The sequence below is a fragment of the Monodon monoceros genome, unplaced genomic scaffold (genome assembly GCF_005190385.1).
Source record: "Monodon monoceros isolate NGI ecotype Baffin Bay Population unplaced genomic scaffold, NGI_Narwhal_1 Super_Scaffold_21, whole genome shotgun sequence".
Taxonomy (NCBI): Eukaryota; Metazoa; Chordata; class Mammalia; order Artiodactyla; family Monodontidae; genus Monodon; species Monodon monoceros.
Window position 1 is genome coordinate 10,973,245 of NW_021703778.1, and position 20,578 is coordinate 10,993,822.

General features: G+C 41.9%; 1 protein-coding gene across 6 annotated transcripts in view; it reads left to right on the forward strand.

Annotated features, from left to right (window-relative positions):
* Positions 1-12,636, forward strand: part of PRTFDC1 (phosphoribosyl transferase domain containing 1) — a 91,973-nt gene extending 79,337 nt beyond the window's left edge. For 4 of the 6 annotated variants that reach the window (XM_029239036.1, XM_029239035.1, XM_029239034.1 and 1 more), the window contains exons 5-9: positions 3,947-3,964; positions 5,309-5,391; positions 5,876-5,922; positions 10,268-10,344; positions 11,365-12,627. In XM_029239036.1, coding sequence (XP_029094869.1) covers positions 3,947-3,964; positions 5,309-5,391; positions 5,876-5,922; positions 10,268-10,344; positions 11,365-11,412 — 273 coding nt within the window. In that variant the 3' untranslated portion in view covers positions 11,413-12,627. Of the gene's footprint in view, positions 1-3,946; positions 3,965-5,308; positions 5,392-5,875; positions 5,923-10,267; positions 10,345-11,364 lie in introns of all 6 variants that reach the window. The other 2 variants (XM_029239033.1, XM_029239039.1) reach the window with 2 other exon arrangements.
* Positions 12,637-20,578: the final 7,942 nt, after the last annotated feature.

The following is a 20,578-nucleotide window of genomic DNA, read 5'->3' on the forward strand; positions in this document are numbered from 1 at the left end:
CCCTCCCTCCCTCCCTCCCTCCCTCCTCCCTCCCTCCCTCCCTTCCTTCCTTCCTCCCTCCCTCCCTCCCTTCTTTTTTTTAAAGCAAAAGGAAGAAAACTCCCAAGAAAGGCTGGCTGCGTCATGGTTCTAAGTAGGTCACGGCAGTTGAATACAGGGAGCCCTCAATGATTCAGTTCAGTGGCCCCTTCAGCTCACAGCATTAAAAGCATTTCACTTGGTGTGTTTAAGCTGTCTGCACAATGCGCTCTCCGGCTGATTTTTTTCAAAGTTGATTTAATCCTGGCACTTCATAAAATGTGTGTATCCATCAAAGCAAGACGATTTTATTCATGTTCAAGAGAAATCTCTGAAAGGGTGGAATAAAACCAAACGCATGGAAACAGGCGCAAATCCAGCAGTGGAAAAACACAGATGTGTAGGTTAAGTGCAAGATTTCAGGAGACGTGCCACCCCACCCCGAATAAGTTTCTAACCAAACGCCAGAGTGAAGCATCGGAACCTGCCAGCGTTTCCTCCTTGGCCGCCTTAACTGTTTAAATCATTCCTTTTAAATTGCACCTGACTAGACTGAGAACAGCAACGGAAATGCCCACCGACTGATGATTCTGGCAATTCTGTGAATTATCACATAAAGTGAAACGCTGGACTGCATGCCTTTCTCCATGGGGTTTATATTCACACTCGTGCACACACTCAGCATCCACGCTCAGCTCCCCATCATTCCTGCCATCATCCCTCTGCTGGGTGTGACCACAGCCGCAAAAATACATTGCTGCCGATTAGACCGTGGTGTGCTGATCATTTTGCATTTTGAAAGACTGAAAGGAATAACCTATTTAAGAAAACCATTTAGATTTGCATAACTCTTTCCTTCTTTCTTTTCTTCTTCTCTTTCTTCCTTTCTTTTTTTCTTTAGGAAACCCGATGGGATTAGCTTCGACCAGGATCATGCAATAGCAAAGAAAGGACACACTCTGGAGAGTCCCCATAGGATTTTTGCCTGCGGTTCCCAAGCTACAGATTTTACTGGCTTTCTGGGAGGAAGTGAGCTCGGTGTGATGAGATGACTAAGATGGGGGCTGGTGAACATCTCAGATTCAGTGATTAGAGTTAGCAGATTGGAAGTGTTTAAGGGAGGCACAGTATGTTCTGGAAAATTCCCAAGGTTGCCCAGCCAAGAAAATAGGGATTTTAGAAGATTTCTTAAAGGAAAATTAAAAGCAATAGACATTAATAATAGCTCAGTTAAGGAGGGATTATACATCTTTAAGGAGAAAAATGGAGGGGATGTGTCAAAAGTATAATGAACTAGAGAAAGAAAGAAGGTCGGAATTGTTGATTTGTTCCATGGGCAGTTTTCTGAGCCCCGACTACATACCAGTCTCCATGTTTACGTGCTGATCATATAAAGATGAGTTAGTCGTTGTCTCTTAGCTTGTGGAGCTAATCTTGGTCCATTAAAGTATAAAGAGATTAGTTCTCTTGGACAATACTGAAAATGCTTCCAAAGTTGGGGTAGTCACTGTCTCTCTACTCAAGGAGGGTTTTGCAAGGCAGAGCCAATCTTCCAAAGGTACTAAAAGCATTGCTGTATTTGGAGGTGAGCTTTTCACACAACAGGCAGGCCACTAAAAATCCAGGAGTCAATCCATATACCACTAATGAAAGAGTTTGAAAACACTGTTGATGTTCTCTACAGGAAAATAAATATATATGCAATGACTGCTCTGTAGAACTCACTAAAGAACTCCAGTTTTCTGCATAGTTCCCTTTCAAGAGCAGGTGGTTTTTCTATACTCGTATTCCCATGCCCATCATTTAGGAGCCTGCTAAATAATTTTACTTTTTTAGTACTCTGCAGAACTCAGAAAGTCCTTTGTATTGTTACAGACTATTCTAAATGAAAAGAGATTAAAGATCCAGTGCATGGTCTTAGATTAGACAAACCAACTACAACAAAAGCCATCTGAAGGACAACTGGGAAAATTTAAATATGTACTAGGTTTATATGATATTAAGAAATTATTGTCGAGGGGCTTCCCTGGTGGTGCAGCGGTTAAGAATCCGCCTGCCAATGCAGGGGACACGGGTTCGAGCCCTAGTCCGGGAAGATCCCCCATGCTGCGGAGCAACTAAGCCCATGCGCCACAACTACTGAGCCTGCGCTCTAGAGCCCACGAGCCACACTACATGAGTCCATGTGCCACAACTACTGAAGCCCGTGCACCTAGAGCCCGTGCTCCGCAACAAGAGAAGCCACCGCAATGAGAGGCCCGCGCACGGCCGTGAAGAGTAGCCCCTGCTCGCCACAACTAGAGAAAGCCCGCGCACAGCAACGAAGACCCAATGCAGCCAAAAATAAATAATTTTAAAATAATAATAAATAATTGATTTTTAAAAGAGAAATTATTGTCGAATAAAGAAGTGTGGTATACATATACAGTGGAATGTTACTAAGCCATTAAAAAAAACCGAAGGAAATCCTGCCGTTTTCAACAACATGGATGGACCTTGAAGACGTTACGCTAAGTGAAATAGGTTGGACAGAGAAAAACAAATACTGTGTCATCTTACCTATATGTGGAATCTAAAACAAAATAAAACAAGACAAAAGCCAAACTCACAGGAAGAAAGGTCAGATCTGTGGTTACCAGAGGCAGGGTGTGGGCCCGGGGAAGCCGGTCAAAAAGCACGAACTTCCAGCTGTAAGTCAGATAAGTCTAGAGATGTAGCATACAGCATGGTAACTCTAGTTAACGCTACTGAGCGGTATATGTAAAAGTTATTAAAAGAGTAAACCCTAAGACTCCTCATCACAAAGAAAAGATGGTTTTGCTTCTTTTGCTTCTTGTTTGTATCGTATCTACGTGAGAGGATGGCTGCTGACTAAATTTATTGCAGTAATCATTTCACAGTATATCTAAGTCAAACCACCGTGCTGCACACCTTAAACTAACATAGTGGAGTATGTCAATTATATCTCGATCAAATGGAAAAAATGAAAAAAGAAATAAATTATTGCCATTTTTGTTAGAGGTGCTAATACTTAGGCTATGCGTAATGTGCAATGTCATGATAACTTTAATATAAAATACGTAAGCATTTTTAAATACTGTTAACAGTTAGAAACGCATCAACATCTAGAAAATCTTTAGACTTTTCTATTTGATTTTCATCATGTGTATGCATTACCTTGATTTTTTTAAATGTATTTAATTAATTTTGACACTATATCTCTGGATTTGTGCCTATACAAATCCCACTTCCCAGCCACCATTATACACTTCAAGGATGACTCTTGTTTTGCAAGGCTCTGAGCTTTCAAAAAAACAGATTTAATTACGTGCAGTGCACTTTATTTAATTAGGCAAGAATGCAGACTAACAGTTTAAACAGCGTTTTCATTATAAGATTGAAACAAAAAGAGATTGTGAACTAGGACATTAAATTAACCAAGTATTCTCCCAGTATTCCGGTTGGTTGATAGGCATGGTTGATAAGCCTCAATCAAACTAAAAATGCACACCCTAACTAGTTGTGATGGGTTGATGGTTAAGAATATAGCAAATGCGTTCAGGATACCAAGGGGACTTCTCTGTCAGTGTGATCCGCGGGGGATACCGTGGGCATGACCTATTTTAAAAACGACAAAATAATCTTATATTTTAATGATAAAATTAAGATTATTTAATGGATTTAATGAATAAAAAGACTGTACCTGTACAGACACCAATATTGCAGCACTCAGTAATTCCAGAAGGACTGTTAAAATGAATCTGGAAGCCTAGATTACCTCCAAACATTTGGGTTAGATGGACGGCAGAGGACCAGCTAAGCTGATTGTGAAATTCTCTCAGCAAACTGTGTGTTTATCTTATGAGCCAGATTTACCTCATATTCTAAATAGTTGTGTTTTTTGTTGTGCCTTGTTTTTTTATTTCAGAATGTCCTCATTGTCGAGGTAAGCTGACTTTTCTTTATCCATACTTGGAAGCTGAAAGAATCCAATGGTGAGTTTCGAAGTATAGAACCTGTTATCAAACTGGCCAAGGATTTATTGAATTCCCACTGTGTTTAGGGTTCTTCAAATTTACAGAATAGGAGTCAACTGGAATCACTGGCTTGAAATAACTGAGAATGGAAGCTTTGCAATAATAGTTGCATGGTACTTTATCCAGTTTTATATCTAATGCCACCCATGTCTAAATTGGTTCTTATACCTATTTGTGAATCAGACATTTTCACAGAAGAGAAAACTAGCCCACAGAACCAAAATTTTTTAATAGTAAAACCAAGGTTAGAATTCTCTTCACCCTTAATTCAGTGTTCTTGCTAATGTCCTCTAATGACTGGGAATAATTCTCCCTTTGGCATCCAAATCATAAATAGAATTAACCTAAAAATGTGCTATCCAGGGGAAATCTATAATTTAATTTAATTTGTTTTTATGTTTAAAAAATAAAAAGAAGAAAGAAAGAACGGGTCCTGGAGCCCAGCAGACCTGTCTTATCAGCTGGCAAAAATTCAGGGAAGCTGTTTTCAAGCTTTGGTTACAATTGCCTGCGTGTGCCACACATATCTGCAGTTCTGCCTCAGACGTAACCCATGAAGTAGACCCTCTAGCCAAACGCATTGCCCATCCCTGGCTAAATTCAGACCCGTTGTTTTGATAATCAGCTCCTGACAGCTGATTTCTGCCCCACGGACAATCCATTCCGGCTGCCCATTCTACTCCTAATTATGCAGCGGCTCATCAGCGGGGATGAGCCTCAGCTCACGGCAGCCTCGCACCCTCAGAACTCACAGGCTGTCACCAGCTGCTGTCCAGACACATCTCACTTCCCAGCCATAGAATCTCCTATTAAGTGAGGAGAGCAAGGGGGGAGGCGTTTATCCATTCGGCGTATGCAGATGTACATCCCAAGTCCATGAAAATTCATGCGTCCTGTGTTGTGTGACATAACCTCAGGGCCAAATTTAGTCCTTGAATGCGCCTGCACGAATCCAAATGCACTCAATAAAGAGCCCCACGTGCTTTCCAGAGGCTGAACTTAGCCTTTCAACACAGCTCAAGGATTCTAGGAGGAAATAGTCACCAATATATCCCCCCCCCCAAACCCAGCTTCCAGAAAGAAGCACCTGTCTAAAAAATATAACCGGCTCTGCCTCCTACTTTTACTCTAATCTGATGGCAGTTCTAATTATGATGCATTATTAATAAGGACTAGAATCATCTGTATGGATGAAATGCCTTTTAATGCAGCCCAAAGGCATTTGGTTGAATTTGTCTGTCGTCTTTGCAAAGGATGTTGTCGGAACCGGGAGGACCATGAAAGCATTGCTCGGTAGCATAGAGAAATACAAGCCCAACAGGATTAAGGTAGCCAGGTGAGTGCCACGTTCACATCATCGCTGTTTCTGTCTTTCCAGACCAGCACGAGAGGGATGCTAACACAGGAAGCTGTTTCCAATGAGTGCAGTCAATTCCAAACCACTGACCCTTTGCCCTGGAGTGTTGTGGTTTGACCATACTGAACAAACAGCCCATTTGACCGCTAGCCTGAGAGAGAGGAAAGGGAAGAGGACATGCTTTGCTGTGTGTCTGAGCCCCTCTTTCCGATGCCTCTGTTAGTTGTTTCCAGGAGCAGCTGGCAGAGCCCCAGTGCCTGCGCCCCTCTCCCTTCCTTTTATCCAGAATCTCACTGATGAGGTGCCGCAGGAGGGAATTTGAGGGCTGTGCTAATGCCCCATGTGCCCAAGGGAAAAAAATGCACGTTTCAAATATATATTTTAATGATGTTCAATTCTATTTGCAATTCACAAACATTTCATCTGGATCACTAAAGCTTTTTTTTTTTTCTTTTAATGGTAGTTTGTTGGTGAAGAGAACACCTAGAAGTGATGGCTTTAGACCTGACTGTAAGTGTTTTTTTGGGTTTTGTTGGCTGGTGGTGGTGTTTTGTATTTCAGAATCTTTGGTTTCCTCGTTGTTGGCATTCTTGTGAAACGGAAGCTATAAAGATTTGATGGTCCCATAAATGGTCTGTGGTCTCCCCAGCAATAGAACCCTCTACAACCGGAGGTTTTCATTTTCTAATTTGCATCTTTCCCAGGAACTGTGTTGTGTACACAGTTTTTATTTTTAGGTTTTCCATAGTACCTTCACTCCTAAGAACTCAGGTAAATTGGTTTCAGGGGGTAGAGGGAGACGTGACCCCCTCCTGGGCTGACTTGGATGCACAGGGTTCCTGCCTTGGCCTCTGTCCCCACCAGTTGGACACAGAGAGGCACTGGGAAGGCTGAGAGGTGTTCTACTGTCTCCAGGAGCTGTGAGCGGACAACGCACAGCACTGACCTTCAGCAAGCCTGAATTTTAGTGCAGAAGGGGAAATAGGAGCCACCGCTCCACCACCTGCAAACACAAGTATAATAACACAGAGACTTAACAGAGCAAATATCTCTAGATACCATCTTCACACTCGAGTTCAGACACATGTTCCGAAGGACTTTGCTCATCTAAGGCACTTTCCTCCCTCCTCCCCAGGATACGAATAGTTCTAATGCCAGAGAGGATAAACAAGCTGCTTGATTATTTATTATTCTAACACTAGAGGCGATATTTTTTTTCACTTGCATAGGCAGACTTCAGCTTGAGTTTTATGACTTACATTTGCACTCAAGCCTCTGGGATAATTTGGCTGCAGTTCTCATCAGCAAGCTGAACAAACAGAAGCACAAGAAGCACACTATGGATGGGTGATGTGCCAGTGACACTGAACCAGCGATTCTTTATTCTAAAAACAAGTTTCATTCCTAGGCGGGGTGTATTAAATCTAGACAATGTCAGTTCTGGCCAGATAGACCCAATAGCATGTCCCTGTCCAGATATTGGCTTGGGGAATGTAATCTGGATATGGTTAAGGTCCAACAAGGTTAATAAACAGAAATCTTCTAAGGAAATAACGTAAGATACTGTATAGAGAAGATTTCAACTGAAGTTGAAAGACATGCACTTCAGACATATCCAACTAGTTACAAATGTCTTGTGTCAGTCACAGCAACAGCATTAATAAAATAACAGCAGCTAACAGCAGTAAGAGATTTATTTTTTTAATTTTTAAAATTTTTTAAAAATTGAAGTTTAGTTGATTTACCATGTCTTAGTTTCAGGTGTACAGCACAGTGATTCAGTTATACGTGTGTGTGTGTGTGTGTGTGTGTGTGTGTGTATATATATATATATTCTTTTTTAGATTCTTTTTCCTTATAGGGGTTATTATGAAGTATTGAGTATAGTTCCCTGTGCTATACAGTAGGTCCTTGTTGGGTCTCTCTTTTATATATAGTAGTGTGTATCTGTTAATCCGAACCGCCTAGCTCATCTCTCCCCTCCCCTTTCCCTTTTGGTAACCATAAGTTTGTTTTCTATGTCTGTGAGTTTGAGTTTACCATATGATCCTGCAATCCCGCTCTTGGGCATACATCCAGAGAAAACTATAATTTGAAAATATTTTGAAATAATTTCAAGATATTTCAATAATTTGAAAATATACATGCAGCACTATTTACAATAGCCAAGACATGGAAGCAACCTAAATGTCCATCGACAGATGAATGGATAAAGAAGATGTGGTACATACATACAGTGGAATATTACTCAGCCATAAAAAAGAATGAAATAATGCCATTTGCAGCAACATGATGGACGTAGAGATCATCATACTGAGCGAAGTAAGCCAGACAAAGACAAATACCATATGACATCGCTTATATGTGGAATCTAAAAAAAAAAAAGATGCAAATGAATTTATTTACAAAACAGAAAGATTCTCACAGACATAGTAAGAGATTATGATGTGCCTGACTCTGTTCTAAGGGCTACACAGAGATTAACACATTTAATCCTTGCAACATTCCTCTAAAGTAAGTGCTATTGCTGTGCCCATTTTACAGATGAGGAAATTGAACACAACCAGGTTAAAGAGTTTGCCAAGGTCACAAAGCTGTAAGTGTAGAGTCAGTATTGAACCCAGGCAGTCTGGTTGCAATCATGGCTTTTACTCTTGCCCTGCAAATATAAGGGTAGGAACTGCAGCCATTTACCAGCTAGAGGTAGGTCACTCTAATTCCTGGCTGTTCTCCTGTCCTACTGATCCAGTGTTCTTCTTTTTTTTTTTTTTTTAAATTAATTTTTATTTATTTATTTTTGGCTGCATTGGGTCTTTGTTGCTGCACATGGGGTTTCTCTAGTTGCAGAGAGCAGGGGCTAGTCTTCATTGCAGTGTGCGGGCCTCTCATTGTGGTGGCTTCTCTTGTTGTGGAGCATGGGCTCTAGGGGCACGGGCTTCAGTAGTTGTGGCTTGTGGGCTCTAGAGCACAGGCTTAGTAGTTGTGGCGCACAGGCTTAGTTGCTCTGTGGCATGTGGGATCTTCCCAGACCAGGGCTCGAACCTGTGTCCCCTGCATTGGCAGGCAGATTTTTAACCACTGCGCCACCAGGGAAGTCCCTGATCCAAAGTTCTTTTTTTTTTCTTTATGGCTGTGTTGGGTCTTCATTGCTGTGCCGGCTTTCTCTAGTTGCGGTGAGCGGGGTCTACTCTTCATTGCTGTGTGCAGGCTTCTCATCACGGTGGCTTCTCTTGTTGTGGAGCACAGGCTCTAGGCACGCGGGCTTCAGTAGTCGCAGCATGTGGGCTCAGTAGTTGTGGCTCGTGGGCTCTAGAGCACAGGCTCAGTAGTTGTGGCACATGGGCTTAGTTGCTCCGCGGCACGTGGGATCTTCCTGGACCAGGGCTTGAACCCATGTCCCCTGCATTGGCAGGCGGATTCTTAACCACTGAGCCACCAGGGAAGCCACAACGTTCTTTTACTCAGAAGGTTTGGCCTTCTGAATTGACTTTTCCCAGTCTGAGTTGCCACGCCTGTTTTAAGGATTGCATTGCACGCTGTAAAGTCATCATCATCCTTACAACCAGGGGTTCCTGGGATTTGCTAGGATGCTTTTAGCTAGTTCAGAATCTCTGTGCTCTCTTTCTTCCCGGATTTCTGAGGCTTTGTACTTTTTGGTCCTTTCTTGTAATTGACTTTTTCCTTTATGCTCAATGACACCTTTTATATCCTCTGACATCTTTTCTTCTGCTCTGCTTCTTCTCTTTGATTATTTTTTCTCAAGAAACCTACAGTTTGGAGGAATCAAATAGGCTTCCTAACAGTGACACATAATGGAATCCTTAGAAAAATAAGTCCCTCACCTCTAGCACTTTCTGCGAGCAAGAACCAGTTGGTTTCTCCATGTGGAAGCATCCTTGGTCAGAAGGACCAGAATGATGGTGAATGGTCAATGATGGAGACATTTCTCTGGGCTGTAAGTCCACTGGCTATGCCAAAGCACTGTTTCATAAAAGTAAGCAAGTACATCTCTCGTTTGCAATACCGTAATAAACATAAGATTCCTCAATACTGGAAAGAATTTGAAAAATCATTGGGCTATAGTTTCAAGACCTAAAGAAGAAGAGCTATTGTATGTTCCTTAAGAATTCTTTTCAATAAAAATGATCTTTCTTTCAATATATTCATCCTTTGCTTAACCTAAGTATCCCTACTGCATTTCAATCCATTTACTCCCATCCTGCCCTCAGTGGAGACAGAAAGCTAATTACTATCATGTGCACTATGGACTCAAAGACTAGCATTAGAGTAACCCTTAGCATTGTCTTCCTCAGGCTGAACAGTCCCTTTTCCTCTCATCTTGTCTCCCGGGTTTTGCTTTCCAGCCCTTTATCCAGCCGAGGCCGCTGAGTGCCATGGGAGGATGGCTTCCTATTGCAACAGCCTGTGCCCCTATTCATGTATTACAGCATTGGAATACCTTCCAATACCTTTGAACTGCACTTCATGCTTTGCAGTGTTTCCTTTGGCATGATATCATTGGATACTGCTTGCTTTGGAACAGCAGGGCTGCATGCCTGACGCATGCACACTTCTTGATATCCACGGGGCTGCCTGAGCCCTTGCTCAGCTCTGTCTACCGGAAGTGCAGTCATTTTTCACTGTCTGTTTGCTGGTCGTCCTGTCTCCCTGAGTAGAGTCACTCTGGTCCAGGTCCTACTGGGCTCATGCTATGCATTGTCTGTCACTTTTCTCACTTACTTCTGCCTAATGGAAGGTCGTCATAGGTTAAGTGCCAACAGTGGCATATGGTGGCTTTATACTTACGTTATTTAAATGGTGTTCCTTTTATTTTTTCCTCCCTCTCTCTGCTCAGATGCTGGATTTGAGATCCCAAACTTATTTGTGGTGGGTTATGCCTTAGATTACAATGAATACTTCAGAGATCTGAATGTAAGTCTTGCATGCAAATCCCCAGCCCCCTTTTCACAAGAACTTAACAATGACATCAATTTAACAAATTTTTGAGATAGCCGTAATGATGGCTGCCATTTAATGAGTGTCTTCTGTGTCGGGAATATTCTGGGCACTTGGCATTCGTAATCCCAGTGAATTTCCACCACTGCCCAGCAAGGTAGGTATTAGGTTGTTGGAAGCAGTTATGATTGTCTCTATTTTGTATGAAGGAAAGAAGGAAGTTAAAAGCAGAAAGATAGCTTGTTACTGATTTTTCTCCATCGTCATCGACTGTGTCTCCTCTCAACCATACTAACAGGCAGTATTCAATAAACTGTTTAGTGTCAGTGCTTGAAATCTAGAAGTTTCCAATTACAGCAGCATGTAGCTCATAACTATTCCCCCTTTGGGAGAAATCATTTTAACTTGTAGACATGGACCCCCAAGTGTATGACCCTATCGTTGCTGAATGATCTGGAGGTAAACATCTTACCCAAAATGGACCAGTCCGTGTCTCTCTCCTAGGATTTAGAAACCTAAACCAAACGCCACAGAGACCAAGGGATTTTGGACTTAAGCCGTGGGCTGAGGTCTGGAGCTACCCCAGTTCCTGCCTTCCAGTTGCTTCATTGCTCTGCTTTTCCTCTACCTTTGCGAGCTACCCCAGTACCCCACTGATAACACCCCCCCTTTTGCTTATGTTCACCCAACACCATTTCTGTTGCTTGCCATCAAAATATTTCTGACACATTTCTTGCTACCCAAAAAGGGTCAAAGGAGAATCAGTACTTGCTACCCAAAAAGGGTCAAAGGAGAGTCAAGATGCAAACATATTATAAACCTATCACAGTACAATACTATATAGCCGATTGTGTTAGTTGGGTACCTAGGCTAACTTTGTTGGACTTATGGACAAATTGGACTTACGAACGCACTCGGAATGGAACTCGTTCATATGTAGGGGACTTGTTATATTTTGTTAAGAGGCTGATGCATTTAAATCCTTTATTGTTTCAGCACATATGTGTGATCAATGAACACGGCAAAGAAAAGTATCGAGTCTAAAGAAGTAATTTTCACCATCGAATCTACAGATAACATCCTACTTACGACTACACTCAGGAAGCCAGCATGTAAAGTTTGTCTCCCAGGCATGTTCACTCAGCAGGATTTAAAAGGAAAAAAAAAATTTTAATGAGCAAGCTTTCTTTTCTGAGATTATAACATAACATGAAGAGTCCCAAAGGTTCTCAAGGAAAAGAAAGCAATTCTTTTATTTGACTTGTTCCAAATTAAACACTCTGCCTTGCGACTCAAACTGCCTTCACACCCCTGAGATACACCTTCTTTTGTTCTGATAAAGTCGTTATGCTTGATTACTATACCGCCACCTAGTTACTCAAATATTTTTCACTTAACTTTTTTTTTTTTTAAATACTTTACTTTGGTAATATTTTGCAATCTTAAAACCTGGAAGCCTTTTTATTGAACCTCTGAGCCCATGTACTGGAACTGCAAGTAGATTCCCATCCTAATAAAGGAGGGAAAGGACAATTTAATATAAATTTCTGTTTGCGCACTTCTGACAGGCCATTATTATCTGCTTTGACAAAGTCTTTCTGAACAGCAGCGTACAATGAATCTTAATGATGTTATGAAATGGGCTTCGCCCAGGGCTCTTGATTGGAGCTTCCGGTATGTGATAACGGTATGTCATGTATGCTTGGATGTACTCAACTGTGTTTAATACTCTGAATTTTAATTAGAAAAAATACAATGGCAGCAAGGCCCTGGTTTCTAAGCGGCATCCTTTTATTCATGCAGGACATGAGAAACAGCAAATCGGGGGTGGAGGGAGAAGTGTTTTCAGTGCTCAAAACTGAGCAAGTATAAATTTTTCATGTATTTCCATCAGAGGGCAAGACACTGTTATGTATTATCCTAAAGAAGAATACAGAGGTTGAATTATGTTTTTAAGTGGCCTTATGAGACGGATCACACGACCCAACACGCTATAGAAAACTAGGATACTTAAGAAAGATTTTTCTGAATAACATTTTTTTTCCATTTCCACTGTTTTATGAGAGGTTTTCTAATTTATGGGGATTTTAATAGAAAATAAACTTGAGTGCCAATAGAGCTGTTTTTTCTCACTTCCTAAAAGGAGCAAATGCAAAATAAATAACTAAGCAGCCTTTGTTTGGTTCTGAACCGTATGTGGTGTATTGTTATCGGGTTCCAGCTTCCTTTAAACTAATAAAGAATAAGAAAACTTGTTATGTCTCATAACTGCTTACTGTTTTTCTTCCGCCTTCATATTTTTTATATACTTTCAGCCATTATACTGTGTGTGAGCCAGTAGCTTAAATATACGACTGCATACATCTTCCCTGTGGCTTTAGTTTTGTTAATCTGGAAAAAATCCAGTATATGCACCAGTATAAGCAAACGATTAAGCCAGCCTTGATCCGCTGCTTTTTTTTTTTTTTTCTCCTTAAGCTTGTTTGTAAAAACAAGGAATTTTAGTTGTAAAAGAAGATTTTCCTGCATATCTTTGTTCCAGTCAGAGAAGAAAATAAACCACACCCAGCTCTCCCAAGGGGCAAACCAGCAAAGGGAATTCCTTCTGGCTTTGTTCCACGGACAAATCTGTATCCAAGTTATAGGCTGATAATTTGGTCTAACTGGCCAGTTTCTTGAACTATCAAAATTAATCTTCTAAATATAATTTTCCACTATGCCACATTTATATCAGAGGACCTAGAAAAATCCAAGGACATTTGGTTTTAAATATAAAATTAGCCATAAAGTATGTATTATTGAAAGATTTTCTTTTAAATGTTGAATCTTAGTAAACATCAGTATCATTTTTGAGGACTGTAGGTTTATTCAAATTAGAAAGGAAGTTGATCTACTTCACAAGATTTTGAGAAGGATTTGTGAGAGTTAATGCTGAAAAAGAAAAATTCATTAAACACACAAGAAGTTTAATCATTCCTGAAATGTTTTCCTGTCAGACCATATTTTGACAGTGATATCCAAGAATATCATCTTGGGAAGAATAGTATTTCCTTTTCTCTTGAACACTCTAATCTTTTTAGTATCACTGAGTTTATTCAACCTAGACCAAAAATGTAAAAGCTTATCATCTGGTTAACAACCAGTGCATTTATTAATTTAGTGTTCCAAAGCTGATTAATAGGGGGGGAAAAAAAGTGTGGCATGTGTCCCTGGAAAAATCTGGATTCAGTTATAATCAACATACTCAGTAATACTTTGGGATCTTTCAAACAAATCAGAATCTCTCAGTACAAACTGGCCCTTTCTTATTGGACTGGAATATATCCCATATTGAACCACGTACTACCCCCAAGGTGAGCTGCGTGAAGGTCAGATCCTGATGTGCCTTGTTTAACCTTTGGATGTCTTTGGATGTCACTTGTTTTGCCATGTCTCAGGCCTCCGGAGACTGAAAACAGCCTTGCAGAGCACAAGCAGCCACTTCCTCAGCCTCCTGTGCGGTGAACTTGGATTTTCCCAATGGAGACAGAAGGTAACCCATCCCACTTCTAAAGACCTGCTGTCGTGGAAATATTTCCCCACTTCTGTAACAGAATTACTGTGTTCTAGGAAACTGAAACCCTAAACCACACTCTCGACCCGGATGTCTGGCTAATTTGGGCAAAAAATAGCATTTGGGAGTTTTACTTAGTTTACCATCGTAAAGTTCCTTTGGGTGCCCTGATGACGTCTGAGGACCACTGGGCCGGCGAGTTTCACGAAGGGAAAAGAGGATCACGGAGGGACATCTGGGATTTGGTGCTGGGAAGTGTGCGGAGTAAGGAAAGTGGATGCATGTGGAGAGGGCCGTGAGGCTCCATGGCCCCAGCCGTACCCCATGAGTGGTTCTGAACCCTGTGGAGAAAAGTAGGCAAAGATGTCAGCAGAAAGAGCTGTTTTCCTAGTAGCCATCATGCCACACAGTGGAGCCGCCAGGCTGGTCTCCACATCTCACTGGGGATCATGGTGCAGCTTTAGAGTGGGAGAAGTCCTGGGAAAGCAGCTCCGTTGGAGGATCCCAAGGATTCTGCAGTTAGGGGAGTTCTTGGGCTGGGAAGGGTGTCCACATTCAGGGCGCTTCACAGGATGCCCCCTCCAGAGACTTCACAGGCCACAGGCTTCCACAGGGGACCAGAGCAGCCCATGGGAGGAATGTTGATGGCCACATGTGAGAAAGCTCTGAGCATCCCGGACACACAACTACTGCATGGGTCGTACCGTCCATGCTGCTGGTACCCTAGGCAAGGATGCCTGGCCGAGGGGAGCAAGGAGGAGCTGAAATCCAGCCCACATGCCACTTATCAAGCCATGGACTGCATCAGCCTTCAGGTAGGCGTGTCCTTTTCTTAAAGGGGTTTCTTTTTCTAGGCCACCAGGAAAGGTTATGTTTTTGCAATTTCTCATCCACAAAAGGGTGGCTTTTTCTGCCAGGGTGAGCTTTGCTCAGAAATAGGTAGGGGAGAACACGGAGACAGGGTGTGGGTTCTGAAGTCCTGCAATTTCCAAGTGATAGGAATAAGCCTGAACTAATGTTACTGTGACCTCATCCGTATCCAGATCCTAGTGGGTGTTGACTAGTGAATAAGCTGTGTGTGAGGATGGTAAAGTTTAGATGATTTGTTCAAGAAATCTGGCTGTGAAGAGAAGAGACACAAAACCATAGCTAGAGGCCTTGTAAAAGATGGAAGAGGCTTGTGCATCTTTATTCGCTGTAGAGAACAAAAAAAATCAAACAGAATAGTAGAATGTATTCATTGTTGACCGCTGTGTAACAAATCACCCCAATACTGAGTGGCTTAAACCAACAATAATTCTTTTATTATCTCGCATGCTTCCAAGAGTTAGGAATATGGAGAGAGCACAGTGGGGATGGCTTGTTTCAGCTCCGTGATGTTTGTTGCTTCTGCAGGAAGATTCAGAGGCTGAGGGCTAAACTGTCTAGTGTGGCAGCCATTAGCCACATGCAGTTATTTAAATTTAAATGAAATAAAGTTAAATGAAATTTAAAATTCACTTTTTCATTCACACTAGCTACATTACAATTGCTCAGTAGCCTCATGTGGTAGTAAGTTACCATATTAGCACAAACAGAAAATTTCCATAATTGCAGAACGTTCTATGGGTAGCTCTGATCTGAAGGCCTGTCTAGCGGGTGATGTTGGCTGTTAGCCTGAACCTTAGCTGAGGCTGAAATTCTTCTGTGTGGTTTCTCCATGTGGTTTGGGCTTCCTCACAACATGGCCGCTGGGTTCCCAAGGCAAGTGCAGACAGAGACAGAGAGAAGCAGGTGGAAGCCACATCGCCTCTTATCTGACAGACTCACTTCCACCATGTTCTGTGAGTCAAAGCAGATACAGGGATTTGTCTGAGTTCAAGGGGAAGGAACAGAGACTGCCACCACTCAGTGGTAGATTAGCATAATCATCATATTGTAAGATGGTCAAGTGGAATGGCATATATATTGCTGTGGCCATCTTCAGAAACCTGCAGATGAAGTCTGCCACAGAAAAGTGATGTGCCCTGCACATTTCCCTACTAATTAGGTTAGTGAAGGAGTTGATTATCCACTGGTCATAATGCATAATTGAAAACAAGCCTGCTTGCACAGATTTTTAAAGATTACAAAATACTACCTAGCCACGTGGGAAAATATGGGATGATGAAAAGAACACCAGGCAGTAGCACATCTTGATTACAAAGATAGAAATACACGTCTTCCCACTGAGAGTATTTGGAATAAATTAGAAGACTTTGAAAGAGCAGCTTTATTTCTATTAAGGTGCTTAAGTTTGAAATATAAAAAACAGTAGAATGGTTTTTGCTTGGCAAACGCCCTATAGATGTAAATTCATACTGAAATTTTGGTAGTTCCATTTTCATATGAAAAAAGTTTCATAATAATTTGGCCAAGAAAGTGATTCAGGATAAGGGCCCTTAAAACACAATGAATGTAACTAGGTGAACAATTACATATATATGTTACATACATTATACTAGAAACAATACTCATCAAGTCAATTTTAAAAACAACAGATTACTCAGTACTAACCTACAGGATTTTACAATGAAAACTGCTCTGATTTATCTAATCTAATATTGAACGACAGAATTGGTTGACTGGAAAAAGAAATCAACGTAATTTGTCTTCTCTTTAGTAAGGATTTTGGTTCCGCCATGTGAAGAATATTCATCAATAGCCTGAGAAAATGACTTATACTACACAGCTACTGGGTAATTGCACAAATCCGTATAGTTGTATTCAAAAGAGACGTGTCATGAGCATAACAAAGCATCTTGTGCAAGATTCAAGCCCAGGCATTGGGTGTGTTGACATTTCATGAAAGATTTGGCTGAAACTACTGTGGATCATGCACTATGCCAAAACTTGAGAATAACTCAATGTAATATTTAGCACAAAACTCAGAGGTAGGAATTGGCATCTCCATTTTAGAGATAAGGAAGTGAGGATCAGAGAGATTAAATCACTTACCCAGGGTCACACAGCTTTGTTCAAAGCCAAAAATTGAAGCAGTGCTATTGGACTCTTGAGTCAGTACTCAAGATACAGGACTAAGTTCATGGACACTAGAAAGTGTGCCTGCACACTTATGGATTACAATTAGATGAGTATAAGAAAGGATGGTGTGGTATAGGAAATCTATTTGTTTTTTCCCACTGGTTCCTGGCTCAGAGCTCCTAAAACCCTTGGAATTTCCAAAGTGATAGGAGTGTCTTTTGTTATCCATAACAAGCCTCTGGATCACACCTGGGTTTATGTTAATGAGGTGACTTGGAGTGGGAACCCTAGATGGCCTCAAAGAACAGTGATCAGAGGGTTGGAATTTTCAGCCCTGCCCACTGACCTCTGGGTCATCATACAACTGCGTTTCATTAGCTACTATTTTTGTGCATCTACAATACATTCAAAGAAGAAATGGTCCTATAATTTTCTTTTCTTCTGTTATCCTTATTTGGTTTTGGAATCAGGATTATTCTAGCCTCAAAAAATGACATCAGGTGGGATTTCCCTGGTGGTGCAGTGGTTAAGAATCCGCCTATGGGCTTCCCTGGTAGCGCAGTGGTTGAGAATCTGCCTGCCAATGCAGGGGATACGGGTTCGAGCCCTGGTCTGGGAAGATCCCACATGCCACGGAGCAACTGGGCCCGTCAGCCACAACTACTGAGCCTGTGCGTCTGGAGCCTGTGCTCCGCAACAAGAGAGGCCGCGACAGTGAGAGGCCTGCACACCACGATGAAGAGTGGCCCCCACTTGCCACAACTAGAGAAAGCCCTCGCACAGAAACGAAGACCCAACACAGCCAAAAATAAATAAATAAATTAATTAATTTAAAAAAAAAAGAATCCGCCTACCAATGCAGGGGACACGGGTTTGATCCCTAGTCCAGGAAGATCCCACATACGGTGGAGCAACTAAGCCCATGCGCTGCAACTACTGAGCCTGTGCTCTAGAGCCTGAGCCACAACTACTGAAGCCCGTGTGCCTAGAGCATGGGCACCGCAACAAAGAGCGGGCACCGCAATGAAGCGGGCACCCCACTCTCCACAACTAGAGAAAGCCCAGGTGCAGCAACAAAGACCCAATGCAGCCATAAATAAATAAATAAATTTATTTTTTTTTAAAAATGACATCAGGGAATTCCCTGACAGTCCAGTGGTTAGGACTCCATGCTTCCACTGTAGGGGGCATAGGTTCGACCCCTGGTTGGGAAACTGAGATCCTGCATGCCTCGCAGTGTGGCCAAAAAAAAAAAAAAAAAAAAAGACATCAGCCTTTCCTTTTTTTCTGTTTTCTGGAACAACTTGTATAAGATAGGGATTCTCCATATGTTGACATTTGTACTACTTTAAAAAATTTCACTGTGTATGTAGTCATTTCTTCTTTTTGTTCCATATTTTATTTGCTTCTAATACCTTTTATTTTTTCTCCACCAAAGAAACCACTTTAGTTTTGTTAATCTTCTAATGGATCCTTTCTTCCAGGCTGTACCCATCCTCCAGATTCCATGACTGTTGGCTGGAAATGATGCTTATCTCCTAGTATTGTTGTAAGGCTTAAATAAGATAATATATGTACAGTTCTTCGCACTTAGCATTAATCAAGAATCATATGCAATATACGAACATATGATCATCTGTAGATACTTAATGCTGGCATTTTTCTTGTCCTTCATCTCCGTGCAGTCCCTTCCACTTCGTCTCAGTCCTTGTACTTCACAACATATTTTAAATAATTATTCCACATTTCTATGGCCAAGTAATAGTTGTCTGAAACTTGATTTTGTTACAAGGGTACAAAATCTTAGTTTTTGAACTTATCCTAATCAAAACAATGGTTAAAATAATTGTGGTGCTGCTCTAACTTGAACAGATGGCTTGTTTCTGTTTTTTAAGTACAAATTATTTTGGCAACAAACTTTGAACTGGCTGTCATTAAAACTTTGAAAATAAGTTCCAGTTTTGAATCAGGAAGCCAGAAGGACTTGGTAAATCATTTCCACGCTGGGGAGAAATCACCCGAGAGGTGCTATGTCCCTGCTAGTTTAGTGTCACAAGTTCATCAAGGTTCCTCTTATAGCAACCTTCAAGTCAGGCACTGAAAAAAAGAAAGTGTGCCAACAGAGAGAGGAAGAAAGAGAATTTTGACCTCGTCGTAACTCTAAGCTGTAACTAAAACAAGTAAGACCCAAGAGGTTCCACTCTTCCAGTTAGAGACAAAGACGTGAAATGCTGAAGCCAAAACTCAGAACCCAAGTAACTGTGACTTTGCAGCACTGAGCTCTAGTTCCAGGCCCCAGCTGGTCCTCTCCAGGCCTTGCTTTTCCTCATCTATAAGCCCAGGAGAGACAGACAGGCCTCCTCATTGTGTAGCTATGAGGAAAAGTTCGTTAATAAAAGACAAGTAAGCCTATTGGCAATAGCAAATGTTAAGATGCTTACAATTAGCTTGGGAAAAAGAGATACCCTGTGCTGTTTACCTCCATCAGACACTGCCCTTCTCTCTGAGGCCAGGCTGCTAAACAGCTTGCTTCTAGAAAGTCCCCTTGTGAAGTCAAATGTCCTTGAATGTATAGAAGGTCCAGGGCAGAGTTGTTCAGCATGAGACAAACTGGGCAAGGTCACATGGTGAGCAGAGGCTCTAGAAGGTAGTGCTGATGTGCATGCGACGTGCTGTTCATTCACTCCTACCGCAGTCAACTGAACGATGGTTCCCCAAAGATATCCACGCCTTCATGCCCACAGTGTGTGAATACGTTGCCATACATGGCAAAAGGGACTTTGCAGCTGATCACATGAAGGATGTCAAGACGGGGAACTTATCCTGGATTGTCCAGGTGGGGTCATTGTAATCATAAGGGTCTTCATAAGAGAGGAACAGGGGAGTCAGACTCAGAGAAGGATGTGATGGCAGAAGAAGGGGTCGGAGACAGAAATTTGGAGACGCTCCACTGCTGGCTCTGAAGATGGCGGAAGAGGCCATGAGCCAAGGTATGCAGGAGGTCTCTAGAAACTCGAACAGGCAAGGAAATGGGTTCTCTCCCAGAGCTTCTAAAAGGGACACCTTGACTTAGCCTCTGGTGAAAGTTGTTTTGGACTTCTGGCTTCCAGAACTTCAAAATAATAACATTTGTATTGTTTTACATCACTGAATGTGTAACAATTTGTTACAGCGGCGACCAGAAACTAATACACCTCCGGTATACCAGTGCCATGTGGCAGGAGACATTTTTCTTCCACAGTCTCTACAGGGAGGCAGCACACCTAGAAATGGGGGGTACCACACAGGAAAGCAGCCACATGCTGCCCCGGCTCCCAGCCAGCAGAGCAGGAAGAGGGATGCATGGATGTCTGTTTCTCCACTTGAGTCGGTGTCAGGGCAGAATAAGCCCAGGATTTTATTCAGTCATTTAGACATCCACGAAATATATTGATTGTTTACTGCTTCTGAGAATTGCTAGGCCTCCTTACTTTTGAGTGATGAAAAAGTGCTAACTTTCTGCTGGAACGCTTGTGACCCAACGCACCTGTGAAAAGCCCAATCAGGGCTGAGTCTCTCTTGCTCAACTTATCATCTGAGCCCAGCGTCACACCTAGATGACAGTGAGAAACCCCATCGTCATTCATGACACCGTTAGGTAGCTTCCTGGTTGTC